The sequence below is a fragment of the Sus scrofa genome, chromosome 5, assembly GCF_054392235.1.
Source record: "Sus scrofa isolate SSC_HxYL_T2T_F1_AM1 chromosome 5, Sscrofa_HxYL_maternal_Yorkshire_Landrace_v2.0, whole genome shotgun sequence".
Classification (NCBI taxonomy): domain Eukaryota; kingdom Metazoa; phylum Chordata; class Mammalia; order Artiodactyla; family Suidae; genus Sus; species Sus scrofa.
In genome coordinates, this window is record NC_139387.1 from 59,283,147 (window position 1) to 59,305,858 (window position 22,712).

The following is a 22,712-nucleotide window of genomic DNA, read 5'->3' on the forward strand; positions in this document are numbered from 1 at the left end:
CTGCGCCACGACGGGAACTCCGGAAAATCACTTCTAATAGTGCCATCATGTAGTTCAGCAAAGATGTGATAATTTTTCAGTTATTAGGTCATAAATAAAACTGATGCAAATTTCAAAAACTTGAAATCATATGGCAAATGTTCTGATAATTATGGAATTCATGTAAAGTATGCTATTTCTATTCTAAATAGAAAAGGACAAACATTATATGCACCTCTTTCAAAGCACCTCTTTCATGATGATGTTTTCTTTAAAACTCTTTTTAGACCTCAGCACTCTCTCTCCTTTAACTTTGGTAACTCTGACTTTCCCAGCCACTTTGTAAAATTAGCATTAATATACTAAATAAAGTTTATTCTATTTTTTTCACTGAGGTACAACTGACATAACGTTTTATTAGTTTCAGGTATATCACATAATTATTTCCTATTTGTATATATTGTGAAATGGTCACCACAATAAGTCTAGTTGACATCCATCATCACACAGTTACAAATTTTTTTTCTTGAAATGAGAACTTTTAAGACTGACTCTCTTCACGCCTTTCAGATACACAATACAGTATCATTAGAGTCTGTATACACCATGCTGTATATTCCATCCCCAGGGCTTATTTATTTTATAACTTAAAGAGTGTACCTTTTTGACCCCCCTCACCAATTTTGCCCACTCTTGACCCCAGCCTCTGACAACCAACAATCTGTTCTCTGTCTAAATAAAGTCTAAATCATCAACCGTTAGAACCTATCCTGTGCTCTTGGAATGGTGATCTACTTTTTGATCTGATCTTTTCCCTTTCATATTGCAGCACCCTAATGCTAGGATGCTGGTCTAGTGGGCTGGGGGAAATCTAACAACCATTTGTAAACATCATGTTGGCTGCTTTGATTTAAAGATCCATACAAATCTCAGTCTAAGCCCAACTTTATTCTAGGGTCAATTCTTCCCATCCAAAGTCACAGCAGCAGGGATCACCTCAAGCCACTGTCCCCATTTATATTTAACAACACAGTGTAAGCCCAGTCATCGAATATTAATCCCTACACAGCTCTGGATTGAAAGCATACACCTTTTTCATTTTCAAAGGTGTCCTCCAGCCAACTAGAATTCATTGGGCCTCCCATCCCCTGTAATTTATAATTCACTGCTGGTAAGGAACTTCTCCAAGAGACAGGAAACTAATAGGAGCATTGCCTAACCTGGATGAAGGTGCCTCATGCAGTTTGATGCTGGCACTCCGGTCCCTCCGTACTGGGGCAGGTTCCAAAGTGGGCAGACCCGTGGCTGAGGTGGTGGTTGTCCAAGTCGATGAAACTCGTCTCAACAAACCAGGGGGCAAACTCCTTCTCAGGCGCTAGGATGAAGGAGTGTTTATTTTATTACCAAGCATATTTTCTATCACTAATTTCTATGTCATATAATGAAAGAAAAGGGGTTTCTAACTGGTAGGGAATTTCTTAAATTATATTGGTTGACTCTCCAATATAGTTTAACATAGAGATAGATAGATATATCGATCAATTGACTGATCTATCAATCTGTATCTAAAATTTGGGTGTTCAGGAATTCAATAAGAAACTCCAGCCACAGTGAATGAATATTACAAAAATAACATTTTGGGACCCTCATTTCAGTGATGTTACAAATATGGAATTATGGGTATGAGAGTCAATTACCTTTGGAATAATTGTATAGTTATGTTAGTTCAATAGGACTTACACACCTATACACATATTAGATTAGTTGTTATGAGCAGCATTTTTTTCTCAAAAGACACTTGTTTGGGATGCAGATTAATTTCTCTCATCTTGCACAACAGCTGCTATTGATTTAATTTTAGCTTCTTTATTTAGAAATGACAGAAGCAAAGGGTTAGTCACAGGATGTGCCACCTCTCTCATGGTTCACATGCCTTAGACAAGCATATGGGTGGTATCATCAGGACCAACTGCTCTTCACAGAAGATTCTGCTGGTAGACCTGTGACCCATTTCTGTTGTTTCTTCTCCTGCTGTATCTTAAGCAGGATGTGTGGCAAGATTCTAGGCTTACCATGATGAGCACTAGCCCTCTAAACAGAGTCTTAACCTTCAAAATTACGGAAGGTAACCTGATACAACTACAGCAATGGCTATAAGAGGAAGCAGTTCAACTCATTTTTATTTGTGGCTAGTTACTCTGAGGAGAACAATCATGTAGGTAGTGTTTAACCAAGACCCATTCTGTTCTTCTGAAGATGGTAAAAACTTTGAGATGTGAATACATGGCATGTTGGGATTCAAGAAGAGCTCTGATACTAAATTGTTTTCAAAATCTCTTAAACATCTGGACAAGTATCTTAGAAGGTCATTCAATAGGAAGAGAAAAGATCAAGCAATGGAAATACCGGGGTTGTTGTCCATAAACCTGTCACTGACTGCATGTCCATTCTGGGACCCTAAGGAATCAGTTAATCTCTCTCATTCCTTGACTGTCTTATCGTACTTAGCCATACCTTTGTCGGAGTAGATGTTCCAAGGAAACTTAACTACCTAATTGACAATGCTGTATGAAGAACACAGTCCCGGGTCAAGAGACTCACAATGGCAAGTGTCCAGATGATACTGACTGATCACCAGCTCCAGGGGACAGCTGCTTGTTTACTAAATAGATAACTGTGTTGGACATACCGGAGACCCCTGAAATTCTGTTATTTTTAGTACTTAACATGACTTGTTTTCAACTAATACTGAGGTCTAGATGGGGTGCAAAACCCTATCCCCAACATCTCGCTTTGGTAAAACGCTTATATCTTATATGTAAAAAGAAGAAATTAAACAAATCACAAAGGCCATCTTTCACTTTAAATAATCTAGAACCAACCAAAACTTTTCCGAGTGCAAAACTTGTTGGGTTTCAGAAAGAACACAGGGTGCTAGGAAGGATACCCTATTAAGAAATCAAAGACCAAAGGAATCTTGCATTTCCAAAGTCAATGAATTTTATACAGAATCTGCAAGACTGGGAGCAGGGATTTTTGCCTGTTTTTTTGTTTTGTTTTGTTTGTTTCTCCTTTCACTGCCATATCTTTAGCCCATAAAAAAAGGCCTGGTATAGAGAAGATAAAACTTCTTGAATGTCTGCATAAAAAAAGGTAATGTAAAAACATAATTTTTGTTTGTTTGTTTATAGAAAGCTCTTACGTATAAGGACGGAAGTCTTTCTGTTTAAATTTTTATTACTTTGGTCACCCTGACTGACACATCTTTGCAGAGTCACTGGTATGAATGGGCATGTGGGTTTGGAGTGACAAGAAAGAGGCCCAGGAGATAATGAAAAGAAGAAGTTTAACGTGTTCAGGAACATGTCATCAAGTCTTACCTTGGGAATAGCCAGCTTGTCTTTTTCAGCGCTTTCTTCAGAATCTGAGCAGGTATAGTTTTCACTGAAAGAAACGGCGGGGTTCACTCTGGGCTTGTGAATGGCCTGGAAGGTGAGCTGTGTGCTGAGGAGGTTGCTCACTGCCCTCAGGGATGTACACACGTTGGGAGGCAGAGAAGGGTCTGCGAGAAGGTCAGTGATGAGGCCGTGAGCCTCACCCATCACGGCAATGTCCACAGTGATACTGGTTCCTGAAGACTGGAATACCAAACATGGGAGAGTTGATGAGAAAGGCTTGAGACTGAAGGCACGAGAGAGGGAAGCTGGGCTTCTACTGAAAAATGGACAGAAGTGACACTCGGGTTGCAGTAAAGTGACATTTGAATCACGTTTCTGTTTCAAACTTTGCCAATATTTTCCACGACCTTTGCCATTTTTTTGTGTTCAATAGCACATTTTTTACTGCTAGAACCTGTGCAGGGGTAGGACGTATTGGCAAAGATAAAAAAATAAACACTAGTGTTTCAAAGGTAAAACGTTTTAGGAAACAAACAAAAACTTCATATCAATCACTCCTTAAGAAAAATTCAACATTTTAATGCATATTATTTAGAAAGTGTTTATCAATAAATGAATGAAAAGGATGTCATGTATATATACACAATGGAACACTACTCAGCCAAAAAAGACATTTCATTCTGAAAAATAAGATTAATATAGTAAAAATCTTACTTTTATAGTCTTATGTGATATTTGAACCTGGCATGTGGTAATTTTTAAACTAATATTAGAGATTAGCACAAAAAAGCAATTCAACTTGTGTTCAGATTCACAAATTGCCCCTTTTTTTTTGTGGTTGTTAAGAATAGAAGTTTCAGTTCTGGATTTCTGTGGCCCACTTGTCAACTTCTGCCAGAACTGTCTATTAGATTCAGAGTCATTACACTGTATTTGCTGAAGAAATGAAAAGCACCAAAAACAGAGGACAGGCGTGTTCCTTACTCTGCTGGTCAGGTAAGAATGTAGGCAGGAGGATGTGAAGAGCCAGGGAGAGCAGGGGCAGGGTCAAGGGTAAGAGCAGATAAAGCTTAAGGATGGCATGTGAACAGCTATTAATGTTAGAATGTTGCCATGGTATGAGGCATGTGGAACCTACATAACTTTAAATTGCGTAACACAGTGATTGGCTTGAGGTTCTGGAACTAGGCTACTTGAGTCGAAATACTGATTCCTGACCCTACCCCTTTCTAGTTGAATAATCTTTGGTAAGTTAGTAAGCTCTCTGTACTGTGATTTCTCCATCTATAAGATGGATATGCAAAGAACAAACCTAAGGAAGGGACGATAAGAATTAAAAGGGAGATTACATGTAAAGCATTACTATTGTGCTAGCAGTTCTCAGTGTTCAATAATGATAATGGTATAAATAATACTAATAATAATCCTTTAGTTCTTCAATAAGAGATAATTAGAAGTCTGGCTATGTACTTGGAAGAAAATAAAGTAGTTTTGTTTGTTTGCTTTTTAGGGCCGCACCTGTGGCATATGGAAGTTCCCAGGCTAGGGGTTGATTCGGAGCTACAGTTGCTGGCCTACACCACAGCCACAGCAATGCAGTATCTGACCTGCATCTGAAACCTACACCATGGCTCATAGCAATGCCACATCCTTAACCTACTGAGCGAGGTCAGGGATTGAACCTACATCCTCATGGATACTACTCGGGTTTGTAACCCACCGAGCCACAAAAGGAACTCTGGAAGAAAATAAAGTTTAAGCATTCTCTCACAAGAAATTTAAAAATAAACTCCAGAGAGATGAAAAGTTTAAATGTATAAAATTATAAGATTATTAAAAAAATATGGGGCTATTTTATAATCCTGGGATTAGGAAGACTGTTAAAGAATAATAGAATGGCATAAACTGTCAGTAAAATATCTAATAGATCTGACTAAATAAAGACATAAACTTCTTCATAAGAAAATATGCCATATACAAAGGTAAAAGGCAAACAGCCCATGAGACCGTATCTGCCACATAGAGAAAAGAAAACATGCAAGTAAAAGGCTTTAAAAAAAATCAATAAAAGATAAACTTGGATGAAAGGAATGAATATTCAGGTATTCCCATTGTAGCTCAATGGTTAATGAACCTGACTAGTATCCATGAGGATGTAGGTTCAATCCCTGGCCTCGCTCAGTGGGTTAGAGATCCGATACTGCCATAAGCTGTAGGTCACAGACGTGGCTCAGATCCTGCATTACTGTGGCTGTGGTGTAGGCCGGCAGGTGTAGCTCCGATTCGACCCCTAGCCTGGGAATCTCCATATGCTGCAAGTGCCACCCTAAAAAGAAAAAAAAAAAAAAATAATAAAGGAATGAATATACAATTCAAACAAAATTTAATAATCAAATATATAGGTGTTCCCACTGTAGCACAGTGAGTTAAGGATCCAGCATTGTCACAGCTGTGGCAGCTATGGCTCAGATTCAATCCCTGGCCTGGGAACTTCTGAAAATTAAAAAAAAAAAAAAAAATCAAATATATAAAAAGCGAATTGCATCCCGAATATTTGATACGAATTAATGTAAAAAAAAACATTAAATTGTCAAAATGGTAAAATACTAAAAGACTGATAGTACTGAGTATTAGTAATGATTTGGGAAAATAAGCAATGAGTAAAAAAAATCCAATATTTTTGGAAAGCAATTTTTGCTGGGTCTATCAATTTATAGTTTAAACGTATATATCTTATAGTCTAGCAAAACAATGTAGTTATTTAGTCTGAAGAAAAACTACACATATATAAAAATATAAAAATAAGGCCATAAAAGCAAGAGTACAGCAGTGCTCTGATAACAATCAAAGAATGTGGCCATAAATGCATAGGAACAGAGAAATTGTTTTTAAAAAGTTGTACTATAAATATCCTATAAAGTATCATGTACTTGTTTAAAAGGTTTGGGTAGTTCTATAAATATGTATTTGAAAAAGTACTCAGGAAATACTGCTCAGTGGTGAGGAAAGTATGTTACAGAAGAAGTGAATATGTATGTTTTTGGAATCAGAAAAATACAATGATTATGAAAACACCCAACATCTATGAAGGTCTCTAGTCTTAAAATAACTAGAAGCCATGGATAAATTATTCTGTAAAGCTATCAGATGGAGGTTATGTCTTTAGTACTAGAAAAATAAAATTAGCAATAATAACAATGATGAATAATAATGGTGATAGCTGATATTTATTGTGCACAAGTCTAAAAGTAGGTACTCTTATTATCTTCATTTTTATTATCAAAAATAATTTGCCAAATAACCGAATCAAAATAATTCAGAATTACATAGCTAGAGCATAGAAATGTAAGGTGGAAAACACAAAAACGTACTCTATTTCCACAGCTCAGGAGCTGAACTAGCAGGCTGAAATAAATACTGAATGTTTTTATTGTATGCTACTAAATACATCTATAATTATTTAATATTTTATATAATCATTGTGCCATGTTTTTCTGTTTGTATGTTTAATATCGTTTGTGAACCAACATGAAAACTTAACTGTAATGTTAGTAGTTTTAGGATATATAATTATGTGTATTTCAAAAAATGTATGCACATTGTTAACTTCAAAAATGACTGTGAGAAATGCCACTGAAGTAGGTTAACATTCCCTTTTAGAAGTTTATTTTCAACTGTATCTCTGATTATCTTGCTTCTGGAAAACTTACCCAGTGTGACCATCAAAAACTATAATATTTATTCTTATCCATGCTGTTCTAACAAACTTAAACTAGTAAGTCACTTTACTGTTTCCCTTAAAAAAATTGAAATTTTAAGTCAAACTTCATATTCAGGACATAAAATGTTAAGATGTTCTGACATAACAGTTTATGTACTAATAGTTTAATAATTAGAGATTTTCTCAACATGTTCTCACAGTATATAAAACTTACAAATGTGAAGAAAAAGTAGGACATGCTCACTGTTAATTATAATTATGATTTTAAGTGAATTATTAGTGAGAGAACAAGTCTATTTTATAATTCTCTAATTTTATGTCTTTTATAATACGTCTTCTTTTTTAAAGTAATGGATGTATTTCTTACATACCCAGAAAAAAAGAAACTAAAAAATGTTAAAGTAACTTTAAAATAGAAATGAAATCCTTATAAGTCAGTGTTAGTGTTACACAAGAGTTTAGAGAATAAGCACATTATGTATTTCAATGCTACTTATACTGTAGCTTTTCTGAAAGCCAAGGTCTTCAAGTGAAAACAAAAGCAATATTCACGCCAATAAAAAGCAAATTATCCATGTTGGAAATAGCTAAGAAACCAAACACTTTTACTATTGCAAAAGTCTCCCTACTGTCATGAAGTCAATCTTTGTTTTATTAGTTTTTCAATTAAAAAAACAAAATTGCATAACAGTTAAAACTTGTATCACAGAAGTTGTTATCCTCACTTTTTGGCTCAAATAACCTAAGGCTTCAATGAGGCATGAAATCTAAAACCAACAATCAGATTCATTTGCCACAAACTCGCCAAGATTAACCACACATGAAATGCTGAAAGACTGAAAGAGAGATAGGCTGCTATTTCAATAAACAACAGGAAAGTTATAAAGACTTCAGCATGTCCAGGGAGTCACTATCAAGGAATTTAAGGGCATAGGGGCTTTGGCTGCTTGGTAGTGTTTTTTTCACCATATGATTCAAAATACAAAACAATGGAGTGACTCACAAAGAGGGTATTTCCACACTTATTCAACTTAACTAATATACTTCAATTTCTAGGTATACCGGATAATGCTCAGGAAAAAAAATCATTTAAGTGGTGAAATCTTAGCTAGTGATAATAAATACTAAAGGTTAAGTTTATACTAAAGATACTGTAAAGGAAAGGTTTAAGCTAACAGCCTGAAATCATCGTCGGGTGCAATAATGAACTATATTAAGCATAAAACTCCAGTTGAGTCTTTTTACAGTGCATATGATCAAACGAATCTTTTCCTTAAAAAGAGTGACCAAGCAATAAAAAACATTTTACTTTGCAGGCTCACCTTATAATGGAAATATTTATATTTAACCTTTAAGAAAATGCAAGTATAATTCCCTGGGCACTATTTAAATGACAACCAAATTTGGAATGCCACCTTTAAATAGAAAATCTGGAATTTCAGTCTGATAAACAGTGGAGTAAAGTGCAGTTTTATATATCAAACCAAAAATAACTGATTCTTTTGGTAGATCCACTACTTTTCAAAGTACCTCGTTCTTTCAGTATTTCCCCCTCCCGCCCCGCGCCGCCACCTTATCCCCTTCCAGTTTACTTCATCATCTCCAGGATGTCCTACTCAATACTGGTTGCTATGGTAACAATCTAGATTGCTTCCAAGTTGATCTACTTGTAAATCAAAGGCTTATAAAATCTGAAGTTATAGATAAGAAGTTAAAGAAACAATGACAAATACACATAATCACTACTAAATGTAACTCCTGAACTAGACATGTATCAATCAATTCAATTACAGAAATTTTGTTTATACTGTCACCTCTTCTTGGCTAAAACTTTGAAATTACACTACTGGTATAAAAAAGGGGAAAGCTTTGAATATGCATAGGAATCAGAAAAAATCTGTACTCTATGAAGGGATCTAAGTTTCCAAACTATCATATGTTGCAAATTACAAAAAATTCTAATAAACCTATGTGATCAAATGACTAACAGTTTGTAAAACAAAATTATTAACAGATTATTTACTCCCCACTGTGTTTGGGTTTCTATCAGTATATTCAGAAATGGTTAATTTTTAAAAGAAAAAAAAATCAGGAGTTCCCATCATGATGTAGGGGAAACAAATCTGACTAGGAACCATGAGGTTGTGGGTTCGATTCCTGGCCTCACTCAGTGGGTTAAGGATCCAGCATTTCCGTGAGCTGTGGTGTAGTTCACAAATTTGGCTCAGATCCCGCTTTGCGGAGGCTGGTGGCTGTAGCTCCGATTTGACCCCTAGCCTGGGAACCTCCATATACTGTGGGTGCGGCCCGAAAAAGACAAAAAATAAATAAAGAAAAGAAAAGAAAAATCATTAAGAAGTCTTAGGAAGTAACTACAGAAACAAGGTAAATGAAAACAAAGAAGTGAAGGTGCCGGGCGGGGGGGGGGGGGGAATCAGAAAGCACTTGGGAAAGTTGACATCAACAGCAATTAGCGGTTCAAAATGATTAGGGAGATTATCCAGTATAGGGGCAAAGGTGATGACAGTGCATCCAATTCTTCACAAATTTTGTTGGGGGGCAGCACAAGTATAATCTAGTTAAAGGACTTTTCCCTACACATTTTGAAGCAAAGATTAAATTGATAACTTAATGAAATAGGTTAAATACATTCCTGCCCAGAGGCAGAAGATAGAATACGTCTCAAGTCTTCTGACTCAGTGAATCATTTGATGTGTCATTTGCTTTGGAGGTTAATTTATTCTAACTGGAGGAAAAAAACTGGACACAGCATAAAAGCCTCTCTTCATAATTCTACTTGAAACTCAAAGATAGGTTACAAATGCAAAAGCACTAGAATTGAGAAAATAAATTACCTAGATAATCTAGTCGAAATGCTTTATTCCTCAAATCAGGCCACTTTTTTTATTGTTGCTGTTCAATATTTTGTTTGATAATGGTTTCCAAAATAAACCATGGGCTTTCTCTAGGCAATACCATATCCATTGGAGCACTCAGGCTTCCCTGTAAAATCAGAGAACTAGCCTGGATATTTCTAAGGTGCCCTCCAATTCTGTAAATCTAAAGCATTTCTTTACATAACATACATACACCAAAGAAGAAAGAGGAAATACTTTGAAAACTTATTTCTTGGAGTTCCCCTTGTGGCTCAGTGGAAACGAATCTGACTAGCATCCATGAGGATGTAGGTTTGATCCCTGGCCTCGCTCAGTGGGTTAAGGATCCGGCTTTGCCATGAGCTGTGGTGTAGGTCATAAATGCGCCTCGGATCCGGCACTGCTGTGGCTGTGGCGTACGCCGGCAGCTACAGCTCTGATGATTCAACCCCTAGCCTGGGAACCTCTAGATGCCGCGGGTATAGTGCTTAAAAAAAAAAAAAAAAAAAAATTCTTGGCTCATTAAGCATTTTACATTTTAAAAAGGATTTTTAGATTACTACTCAGACTTAGAAAAGTCCTTGTTTCACTGCTTGCTAATCTTACTCAAACTCTACCTTCTAACTTACCATTAAGTCACGAATGCTGTTTCCTTCCTTTGGTAAAATGTCTAATGTACATCAAGTGCTTATGGGGAAGACATTATTCTCTGGACCTTCCACACTCAATAATCAGTTACACATTTGCCAAGGGTCAGATTTGTCTGGTCCCAAATCTGTTTAGGCCAGCTAAAACTGTCATCGTAACTTACATATGCTAATAAAATATCAACCAGTGATATGTGAGTAAACAACGGGGTAATTTCAGGGAGTTCCTTGGTAGCCTAGCAGGTCAGGGATCCAGTGTTGTCACTGCATTGGCGCAGGTTCAATCCTTGTCTGGGAATTTCTGCATGCCTTGGGCGCGGCCAAAAAATAAAATAAAAAATAAGTTGAATAATTTTAAAGACTTCATAAATAGATTCATAAAGATGAGGCCCTAGCATCTGATTTATGTTAAATTAAATAGGGGAGATACAATTGCAAAGATTCAAGAAGAAAACAATAATGTGCCTGAAATATTTTCAACTCAGAAAGTTTCCAAGTGCCTAAGTCATTTCTACTGTTTTAAAAACCCCCAAGGAGTTCCCGTCACGGCGCAGTGGTTAATGAATCTGACTAGGAACCATGAGGTTGCAGGTTCGATCCCTGCCCTTGCTCAGTGATCCAGCATTGCTGTGAGCTGTGGTGTAGGTCGCAGATGCAGCTCAGATCCTGAGTTGCTGTGGCTGTGGTGTAGGCTGGTGGCTACAGCTCCGATTGGACCCCTAGCCTGGGAACCTCCATATGCCGCAGGACTGGCCCAAGAAATGGCAAAAAAAATTTTTTTTAATTAAAAAAAATAAAAATCCCCAAATGGGTAGTCATATACAATGAAGTACAGGTGTACTGCATGTAAGACAGATAACCCAGAACTCTAATCAATATGGTAAAAATATACCCAAAGAGAAACATTCTTAGTTTTTTTATCAAAAGATGTGTGAAAGCATGCATGTTCATTTTGAATTAAGTTAAAATATATTACTAGGAGTATATAAAATGTTATTTTTTATGATTCTCTGCTTTAATAATAACTTTTTAAATTAACAGACCAACTACTGATTAAGAGGGCTCCATGCTAATTTAAACCCAACACCTGCTTTCACTTGAAATGAGATATAATAGCTATGTCAAAGCTATTCATTACTATTCCTCTAATAAGGGACAGAGAGTGAAGTTTGGTTCAAGAATTATTGCATGATACAAAAAGGTACAAGTGTATGTTTTTATCAACTATGCAATTGGGAAGGCTGTATGTATGAGAAGTTGGAAGCAGGGTACAAAAAAAAAAATCAGGATATAAAAGAGGACATTTTAGGAGTTCCCGTCGTGGCACAGTGGTTAACGAATCCGACTAGGGTTTGATCCCTGGCCTTGCTCAGTGGATTAAGGATCCAGTGTTGCTGTGGGCCGTGGTGTAGGTTGCAGATGCGGCCTGGATCCCGAGTTGCTGTGGCTCTGGTGTAGGCCAGCGGCTACAGCTCCGATTCCACCCCTAGCGTGGAACCTCCATATGTCACGGGAGCGGCCCAAGAAATGGCAAAAAACAAAACAAAACAAAAAAATAAAGACCAAAAAAAAGGACATTTTATTCATTCATCAATATCAAATTTTTTATTTTATGAGGTAGTACATGGGGCCTTTAAGAACATAGGATCTAGAGTCTGACTCTGTGTTCAAATTTCAGATCTGCTTCGATTGGGGGAAATTCACTTATCTCTTTAGGTCTTGTTTTCTCATCTCTAAAATGAGGTAATAATCATGCCTGCTATATAGTACTGTTGATGATTCAATGAAATCATGCACATAAAGACATCAGCTGAGTGCTTAGCCCACAGTACAAGTTGGAAAAATACTATGTAGTACCACCATAATTATTGTTTTTACATTGAAAAAGGTTATGTGCACATAGGAATCCATATCATACATGTATATACTACACACACTGGGTCAGCAGTTTCTTTATAAATGAAGGCAGAATTATGCTAGAGAAATAATTTCTCTACCAATAAAAACAAAACAAAACATTAAAAAACCTTGAATAGTTTCACTTTTTTCTTCCAGGTAAAGACAGTCATAAAATGGACTGTGTTCCCCACTCCCATGTACTCATAATAGTTCTGAGATGAATTTTAGGGTCTTAGAAAGTAATTTGTACAGAGGCCCTGGTTTCAGTTAATATGGGTGATTGCACTGGTATGATTTATAATATACCATGTGAAAAGAATTCTCAAAGCAGGCATCTTAGCTCCATTGTTGGGAGTTTTTTTTTTTTTTCTTTTTTTTCTTTCTTTCTTTCTATGTAGTCATCCTGGGAGGCAAACACAGCATGGGAAGAACATTCTCAGGGTGAAAAGGGAGTTGGGATACGGCAGGGATAAACAGTGTAAGGGATGACACACAAAAGAAGTCACGGGGACTTTTTCTTACCCAGCTCTGGTCCTAATGCTGGGAAAAGATGACTGCTGGGTTTTGGGGAGCTGCCACCCCTCACCCTCCAAATCTTTCTTTTCGATACCAGGGAGCAGTGTTTTAGTCTTTAATGGACTAAATTCATGTAGAAGATGAGCTGGATTCCGTAAATGATCTTTGGTGTATTACTGGTTCTGACCTCAGAGCCAGCAAAACTGCATATGTGTTTATAATTTCATAGGACCCATTTATAATTTTAGACTTGAAGTTGGTTGGGAAATTTTTTAAAAATGAAATCATGTGAAAATTTTGCAGTAACTCATTGTAGGCTGAACCTTGGCTAAATGTCATCCTAAGGAAGCAGATGTTTGCTTATTTTAATTTTCTGGCAGAGAATATGAGTTGACATTTGGATTTGCTCCTTAGGATAATACATATGTACAGTAGGAGGAAAATATATAGGGCCCTTCATCAAACTGCTTTCTTTCTAAAAACACCTCGGCTGGCTGACCCACTGTGAGACACAGCAAACTCCAGCAGCTACCAGAATTCTTAACTTCCTTCTCTTTTGATGTTCAAAGAACATTCCATGTCACCATATAGGATGTAGTACATGGCCTTGTGTCCTCCTATATTTCCTTACAATCTGTCTGCAAATAAGCCCAAGCCCAAAACTGTTTAAAAACAAAAACAAAAACAAAAAGCAGTCCTTCTGTTTATATTTTCTAAGATCTTTGAGACACTAGCAAAGTCACTCAATATCCTCAAAAAAACAATTGTCAGAGAATCTTGTTTTATTATTTAGTAAAGAAGACATACTTAAGAAATTGCTTACTCAAGTAAGCACTCCTATCTCTAAAAAGATAACCTTAGCTGTCTTTGACTTCCAGGCTGGTACTCCCTAATTATAAAAGATGAAGTGGCTGGCAAAGCTAGGAGGAATTCAGGTAATGGACTATTCTCGTGACTGTTGAGGCAGATGAAGCTGGCAAGGCTTGGTTAAGTATAGGTTGCTATGTAAATAAAAAGCATTATTGTTTCTGTTAGTGGAAGAAACTGGATTCTCTGAGCGTGAGCTTCTAAATATTACAGAAAAAAAATCAGTCTTTGAAATAAGTATGAACTCACAAAGGTGATGAATTTCGATGGTCTTTTGTTTGCTGAGTTTTAAGAACTGCTATTAAATTTGATCTTGAGGTTTCTCTTTGCTTAGCCTAAAAACAATTTCAGTGAACAACAGATGGCAGTCTTCTGCCTTTTAAAAAGAACTCCAACTGTCTAAACAGCTTTTTGAATGAGTGCTGCTCACTCATTAGCAGGCAGTTTGGTTTCTTTTGTCACAGAAAAAAAAGAACAAAAACTAAAACCGAAACACAAAACCTTACATTAGACTATTGGCAGGAAAGTAGAAAAAAAAATTAAATTGTGTTAAATCCCTCAGGATCACTGTTAAAGTGAAACTATAATTACACCCTTAAGAATCTGTCTGAATTACAAGTATTTTGGCTCTGTCACCTTTCTCCATTTTTATAAGCCACCCATGGTACACATGACCCATTTCCATACCTAATTTGATTTAAATTTTCCCACATGTCATTTTCTATTGTGATTAAAATATGCATAAAACAAAACCATCAATAGGCACATTCTAACACCAGGGTTTGAGGAGCTTCACTGACATTTGCCTTATCTCCACTGTGTTATCCCCTCTCCTTTCCACCTCACATGCAATGGGCACTTATCTATGCTACTGATTTGCTTCCAACTACTGCTGACCCTGGAGATCTTCCCTGGACTGCTGTGTGGGCATCCCAACTGATTACCATGGGAATGCCTATTGGGGCACTCCTGTACTTCATCCACTGGAAGCACTAAAACCAAAAACAAACAGAACAGGTGAAAAGCCCTGACAGCTCTAACTCCTGGACATCTTACATCTCTGACCAGTTCTCATGTGCATTCGTAGGACCTCTCATTGCATTTGAGATGGTTTTCAATTCGACTTTTGGTGTATGATCATTTGATGAAAGTTCATCTTCCTCTTTTAGGCTGAAAGTTCTAGGAGGACAAAGGCCATGCTACTTTTCATTCACCAGGTTAACAGAGCCTCAATTAGTATGTAGTACTTTTTAGGCACTCAATGATATCAGAAATGGTTAAGTCAAAAGTAGCATACTCTAAACCTCCCAAGACATGTCAATTTCCTCTCTCCAGTTCTATGCCTTGAAGAAATGCAAAAAGACAAACCAATTATATTGTTCTTAAACAAACAAATTTTCTAGAAGTCATCCCAAAGCATTTAGCCTTCCAGCACAATTTCATGTTCTAATCTTAGTTAAATAAAAATATACAGAACTATTAGACTGTAATACTGAAATCATGAATAAAAATTTTATTCAGCAAACTGATTCTGGAATAACTACTATCTAGAAAATAGTGAAACTGCCAAAAAGAAGTAATAGTACTGATAAAAGAAAGCAACTTTACACTTTTCTATAATCTGGCACATATATGAAAAGAGTAAGCATAAGAGTAGGTTATATGGATGAGTAGTTTCTGGAAAAGAGAAAATCCTCAAAGGACTGGAGGTAGAGAAAGAATGGCCTTATGGAGACAAAGTTCAGTGAAGTACAGAATGCTTCAAGTTGAAAATGATGTGTCTGTAAACAGCATAGTGACTACCATTAATAATGTTCTATTGTATATTTGAAAGTTGCTAAGACAGTAGATCTTAAAAGTTTTCATCACAAGAAGAAATTATGTAACTACATATGGTGATGGATGTTAACTAGACTGGTGATGCTCTAGCCACATACACAAATATTAAATCATTATATTATATACCTGAAACTAATAAAATGTCACGTCAATTAATACCTAATTTTTTAAAGAACAAAAGGATGTATCTGGAGAGGTATGAGAGGGCTTATCAATACAGGAAGATGAGCATTGAGGAATACTGATGGCCATGAGAAACCCTGCAGGGTGCTGATGTTGCCAGTTGTTATGGAGAATGGAGACAGGCTGACTTTCATGCTTTGGCCTGAGCAGATGGGTAGCTAAGAATCTCTGCCTAAATTAGCAATCACTGGAGAAGGAAGAAGTTTTGAGTGGATGCTGAAATACTCAGCTTTGAGTAACTATATAATGTTCACAGAATGATGCAAGTTGCACGTGGGGAGGGACATGTGAGCAAGGAAAGGAAGATATGAAAATGAGGACCATGTAAACAACTTTTTTTGTGAAAACTAGCTATACAATGGAAGACAGAGATCTTTCTAGAAGGAAAATGGGCTCTAAAGAGCCTATAAGCAAGTGAGTAGGCAAAGATGTTGAAGTGGGTGCGGGGGGGGGGGGGTCCTCACCACTGTGAAGAGTTTAAAATGCAGTAAAGACAACATGATGATAAATAGATGAAGTTGCAAGAGAAGGAAGTAAAAGGTAGGGGGCTAACCTTTCACAACAAGGGATCTATCTCATGGTGACAATGGGAAAGGATGTTTGTAGATTTGCAGGTGACAAGATAGAATTCTCACCCTCTAGCTTTTATGTACTCTAAAGTAGTCCTGAATCCCTCCTTGAGAAAGTGAATCAGGCAAGGTTGAGGTTAGGGGGCACAAAAGAGAATGAAGACCATTTGAAAGAGGAACAAGAAAGAGCTGGCTAGATTCTCTGGCCATCCTGAAGGTCCAGCTAAATTCTGAGGCCATGAATTCCAAGGTGTGTTATGTATATTTTCTAGTGTTGCCTGGCAGGAAGTTTTACATGAAAAGGCAATGAACTGAGAACAGAAGGGGTCTGCCAGGTGGGAAAGAAATAAGATTGGACAATTGGACTGGAGTTCCTGGTGAGGTCAAAGAACAGGTGCAGAGTAGGTGAGAGAGCAGAAAAGCATGACATCCTAATGTGGGGTGGAATGTTTGCCAAAGAAAGATGGATGCAGGATTGCACTAGTAGACCAGTCTCTGAGGGATGGAAGGTTTCTGTTTTTTATTAACAGAAAAATAGTTTGAAAAGGAAATATGAGGCCAGATTTCAGATGTCCATGATTGAAAGACAAAGTTTTCCAATTCTATCAGTTTGTAATAGAGTGGTGAAAAATGACTGAGAAAGAAAAGGATGTGGTCTAACAGTGCACAGGGCTTGAAGAAGGTGAAGGTATGCCATAGAGTAAGCAGATTTGACCAAGGCTGCCACAACAATCCATACTTGGAATCTAGGATACTTCCAGCATGAATGACCAGGAAGGGAAGAGTAAGAGCAATTTTAAGGAGAATCAAATGCACTTGTATACTGATTTGATATTGGAACATGAAAAAAAATGCAATGTATTTATTCCTACAATAGCCTTCTTTACTCTGACCACAAGAACGTCTCAGTTCCTTCCTTCAGAAATGTCTTCAAACGCCCCTGCCCTCATAAAATAAAATGTGGATGGTTTACTTATGAATGTATAAATCCATACTGGATCTGACCAACTGTCTAGAAAAAATGTTGATATATCATGGCAATAGCCCTCTACAATGTTAAACAATTGAGAGAGTGAATGGATGCTATTAAGAACCCACAAGTTATCTTAATACAGTGCTGGACACTTCACAATATATTTTAAAAACTCAATAAATTTCAGTTTCTACAACTAATCTTACTGTCAATTAAGTAAAACGGCTGCCAAACTTATAAACTGATCAAATGTCAAAACACTTGTTAATTTTTTGGGAACTTAGAAGGCATTTTTCTAAAGAAATAATACTATACACAGTATAGCCAAATCCTAGGTTAGCTCACTAAAGTTTGTACAACTACTTAATAGATATGATAGAATTTTTCATTTTTCATTGCAACTGCACCCTATTTCAATCACAAAGCAATATTTTTAGAGACAACACATATCTTATTAATGGTATAATAGAAAAAAGGTATACAAAGGTACTAGCATAGCCATTTCTGCCAATTAATATCAATAAGTATTAACTGAACATCTATGGATACCTGGTACACCCATCCCTAGAGCTGCAGAGATGAATGGGTCTGGGCTACTGGCCTCTAGCAACTTGCAGTCTAGTGGAAGATATTTAGGGGTCTGAAAGGAATCAGAAGATAAAAGAAGAAACTGGGGAAATCCTGTGATTGGGTCACCACAGCCTCTGGTTATTAGGAAGTGAAAGAAGTTGTTTCTCAAAATGAAAATATGTCTCAAGACATCTGACCATGTATAGGCACATGAAAAGATGTTCAACATCACTAGTTTTAGGTAAGAGTAAAACAAAACTACAATGAGGTACCACCTCACACCAGTCAGAATGGCCATCATTAATAAGTATACAAGTAACAATGCTGGAGAGGGTGTGGAGAGAAAGGAACCCTCCAACAGTGATGTTGGGAATGTATTTTGGTACAATCACTATGGAAAACAGTATGGGGGTACCTCAGAAAACTAAATATAGAACTCCCATGTGATCCAGCAATACTACTCCTGGGCAGATATCTATATAAAACTGTAATTCAAAAAGATACATGCTGGACTTCCAGTTGTGGCACAGTGGAAACAAATCTGACTAGAAACCATGAGGTTGTGGGTTCGATCCCTGGCCTCACTCAGTGGGCTAAGTATCTGGCATTGCCTTGAGCTGTGGTGTTGGCTGCAGATGCGGCTCAGATCCTGCATTGCTGTGGCTGTGGTATAGGCCAGCAGCTGTAGCTCCAACTCGACTCCTAGCCTGGGAATCTCCATATGCCACAGGTGTGGGCCTAAAAAGCAAAAAAACAAAAACAAAAACAAAAACAAAAAAAAGATACATACACCCATATGTTCATGGTAGCACTATTCACAATAGCCAAAACATGGAAACAACTTAAATGTCCATCGACAGATGAATAGATTAAGAAGATGTGGTATATATAAACAATGGAATATGACTCAGCCACAGAAAAGAACAAAACAATGCCATTTGCAGCAACATGGATACAACTAGAGATTCTCATACTAAGTGAAGTAAGTCAGAAAAAGAAAGACAGATACCATATTATATCACCTATATTTGGAATCTAAAATATGGCACAAATGAACCTATCTACAGAACAGAATTAGATTCACAGACATGGAAAAGAGACCTGTGGTTTCCAGTGGGGAGAGGAAGGTAGTGGGATAGACTGGGATTCTGGGGTTGGTGGATATAAACTATTACATTTAGAATAGATAAGCAATGAGGTCCTGTGGTATAGCACAGGGAACTCTATCTAATCTCTTGTGATAGAACACGATGAAATATGAGAAAAAGTATATATATTATACACACACACACAATTTCTGCCATGGAGCAGAAATTGACATAACATTGTCAATTAACTATTAAAAAATTTTAAAAATAAAAATTTAAAATAAAACATTAAAAAATTAAAAAGTAAAATAAAATAGACAATAAATACACCTTGTAAAAAACAAAACAAAACAAACTGACCAAGTGGTTCTTTTCCATACAAACTGTGAAAATGGCTGCCCTTAAGTGCATCACCTTACTTATCCACACCTCCTTCCCAAGTAGAATTAAAGAAAAAAAATTAGTTCTCCAGAGAAGAGAAGCTTGAAGGGGGAAGGAACTGGTTACAAAGATACTCATCACTCAAGTATGGAAACCTCTGCTTTCCTGGCATTCCCCACAACATTGCCAGCCCTTGGAATCCTCCTACATCCAATACCCAAGTCTCAACTTGGAAACATAGATTTCAGACTCTTCTAGCTTCCTGTTCCCTAATAAAGAGTAGGAAACTTGGAGTTCCCGTCGTGGCGCAGTGGTTAACGAATCCGACTAGGAACCATGAGGTTGCGGGTTCGGTCCCTGCCCTTGCTCAGTGGGTTAACGATCCGGCGTTGCCGTGAGCTGTGGTGTAGGTTGCAGATGAGGCTCAGATCCTGCGTTGCTGTGGCTCTGGCGTAGGCCAGTGGCTACAGCTCCGATTCGACCCCTAGCCTGGGAACCTCCATATGCCGCGGGAGCGGCCCAAGAAATAGCAACAACAACAACAACAACAAAAAAAAAAAAAAAAAAAAAAAGAGTAGGAAACTTGATGCTCCTTTATTGCTCAGAGTAGTGGAGGGTCGGTCTGCTTCCTGTTAGCTAGTTTTAAGGGAAGGAGTCAGCTTATTGGTGAACAATTTTGCATCTAGAGATATGTGTAAAATAGTAAAAGCTTTTAATATCATTTCTTGATTTTCCAGACAGCAACTCAGAGCTCTACAAATTACGCTATAAAGGAAGTGACTTTCAAAGTTTGAAACTAGCGCACCCAAGGTAAAGGAACTCACCCCACGTTACACAGATTATAAGTGGCAGAAGCAGAATTTCAATCCAGGAAGTCTGGGCTGACACTATTAATCACAATACTAAAGTGCCTGTCAGTATTTTAGGTAACTGTTCCTAAGTAAGGTCAACTACTTTTGATGAAATGAAAGCACCATTGCCAACTGGCCATACACTGCTAGGTTTGCAAATGCTCCCTTCAGTTAATTATCAACTTAGGTTCTTGTTGTCGAGGGGAACTTAACTAATGTCACCAGTAAACTCTTAAGAATTCACAGTATATTTCCTTCCTTCACATCTTTTTTTGAAAATAAAATTAGACTCTTCCCAGAATTAAGTCTTAAGGGAGACCCCACTATTAATATTTCTCCATCAAGAAAAATCTGATTTATTTTTTCTCCCTATTTCCTCCACTTAAGCCAAATCTCTCATAATATTTGCTTATGGGAGGAAAAACTAGTGGGCTTTTGTGGAGACTTCTGTTGCTAACAGAAAAGCATCTGTCTTCATTTTCCTTTTAGGTGGTAATGAAAATACAATTTTATAATGTATCTGTCTACAAGTCTGGGTTAATTACTTCAGTTTAAGAAACTGGTTTCAGTTATAATTTGATTACATTCAGAATGTTATGAGACATTCAGACAATAAATATGATTATCTTTGGGTCAGGAGACCCCGGTCGCTCACCAAGATATTTAATAGGCAGACATGCGACAGGATTATAAACACTGTGTATGAGAAGCATTTTAAAATAATACCCTCCTCCTCGTGTTTAGCAACAATGTGTTACTGAGTAAAGGAGGTAATCAGGTAAGAAAATAAATCATTTGGTCATAAGATGAGTCACTCAGCATTTATGTCATAGATTTGTTTTCTTCCTTGTGGTCATAATCACTAGTTCGGTCAATGCTTTCATATGCCATGAGTATAGCAATAACAGCATACCTAAGATGTACAAATGACTAACAATTTGTGGTGATTCAGATTCTTTAAGACAAAGATCTATGCAGAGAAGACAAAATAACTTCAGGAATGATCTTTGAAGGTTATAATCTTCTACGACTAATAAAACAGTCAATGAAAAAATGTGGGCTACTTTCTTTTTCTGGGGATCAAGAGGAAGGATCTAGGGAGAAATTGCTAGTGAATTCCTCCTCTTTAGCTATCATTTCAGCTCCTTTTAGTTTTATTTTCATCTTAAGGAGATGAGAAGGGAAGTGTGGTACAAGACCTTTAATTAAAATATCCCACAGAAACAAACATACAAAGTGTTATTAAAGCAAACAGAGAACAGAAGCAATGAATGCTTTCACTTGATGATTCTGATGGTAAAAACTAAAACTAACACAGAGTGAGATATTAACTAAAAATAGCTTCAAACCGTCTTTCCTCCGTTTTAATATTTCTAACAAAGAATTTTAACTTATTCTATCATCAGCCACACTCTAGAAAAGATTATACAGGCTTTTCAGATGCCCATCAAGCAAGTCTTGTGGCTGTGGACCAAACAACAGACTCGATATTCTAGGGATTACTGTGGCATTTTGACATCAAGGAGAATATGTCCACACTGAGAAATGTCCTAACTCTGAGCTCTTGTCAAACCATATTTAATGAATGTTGTGACTATACCTATCATGGTGATTCCACCCCCAAGGGCAGGGATGGGTAACCCTTAGTCCATGTGAGTCAGCGAGACCTGAGGGGAACTTTGTTTTGTGTTTCTAGGAAAGGAAACCTTCTGCCTCCAGAAGGAAGTGACGGTGTTGCCATCTCCGAATCCTAAGAGGAAACAGCTTTAGGATAGAGCTAATAGTGTAGCTGTGCAAAGTGGAGAGAATAAAACAATGGCGATCCGCCACATGACATAATTATGCCACTAACTCATTAATCCTGAAGACATTTCTCCCCTGGCTGCCTTTTTTTTTTTAGGGCTGCACCTGCGGCATATGGACGTTCCCAGGCTAGGAGTCTAATCAGAACTACAGCTGCCAGATTAAGCCACAGCCACAGCAATGTGGGATTCAAGCCATGTCTACACCACAGCTCATAGCAATGCTGGATCCTTAACCCACTGAGCCAGGCCAGGGATAGAACCCTCAACCTTGTGGTTCCTAGTTGGATTAGTTTCTGCTGCACCATGATGGGAACCTCCCCCTGCCCTTCTTATTATGTGAGATAATAACATTTTTTGATGACTACAGCTAGCGTGAATGAAGATTTTTATTTATGACTGGAAATAACTAACACAGCTTAAATTTTTACCACATGTATATGTAACTAGTAGATAAGTAGGTGGCAATGAAAATAAAATCTTACAAGGTATCTGCCTGTAAGTCAGGGCTCATCACTTTGGTTTAAGAAACTGGTTTTAGGAGTTCGCATCA

At 37.2% G+C, this 22,712-nt stretch overlaps 1 protein-coding gene across 1 annotated transcript in view; it reads right to left on the reverse strand.

The window, feature by feature from the left end:
- PDE3A (phosphodiesterase 3A) overlaps positions 1 to 22,712 on the reverse strand; it is a gene marked incomplete at its 5' end in the record, with an annotated part of 324,361 nt that overhangs the window by 56,199 nt on the left and 245,450 nt on the right. The window contains 2 exon segments of the mRNA NM_213736.1: positions 1,200 to 1,354; positions 3,360 to 3,617. Of these exon segments, the coding sequence (NP_998901.1) occupies positions 1,200 to 1,354; positions 3,360 to 3,617 (413 nt within the window).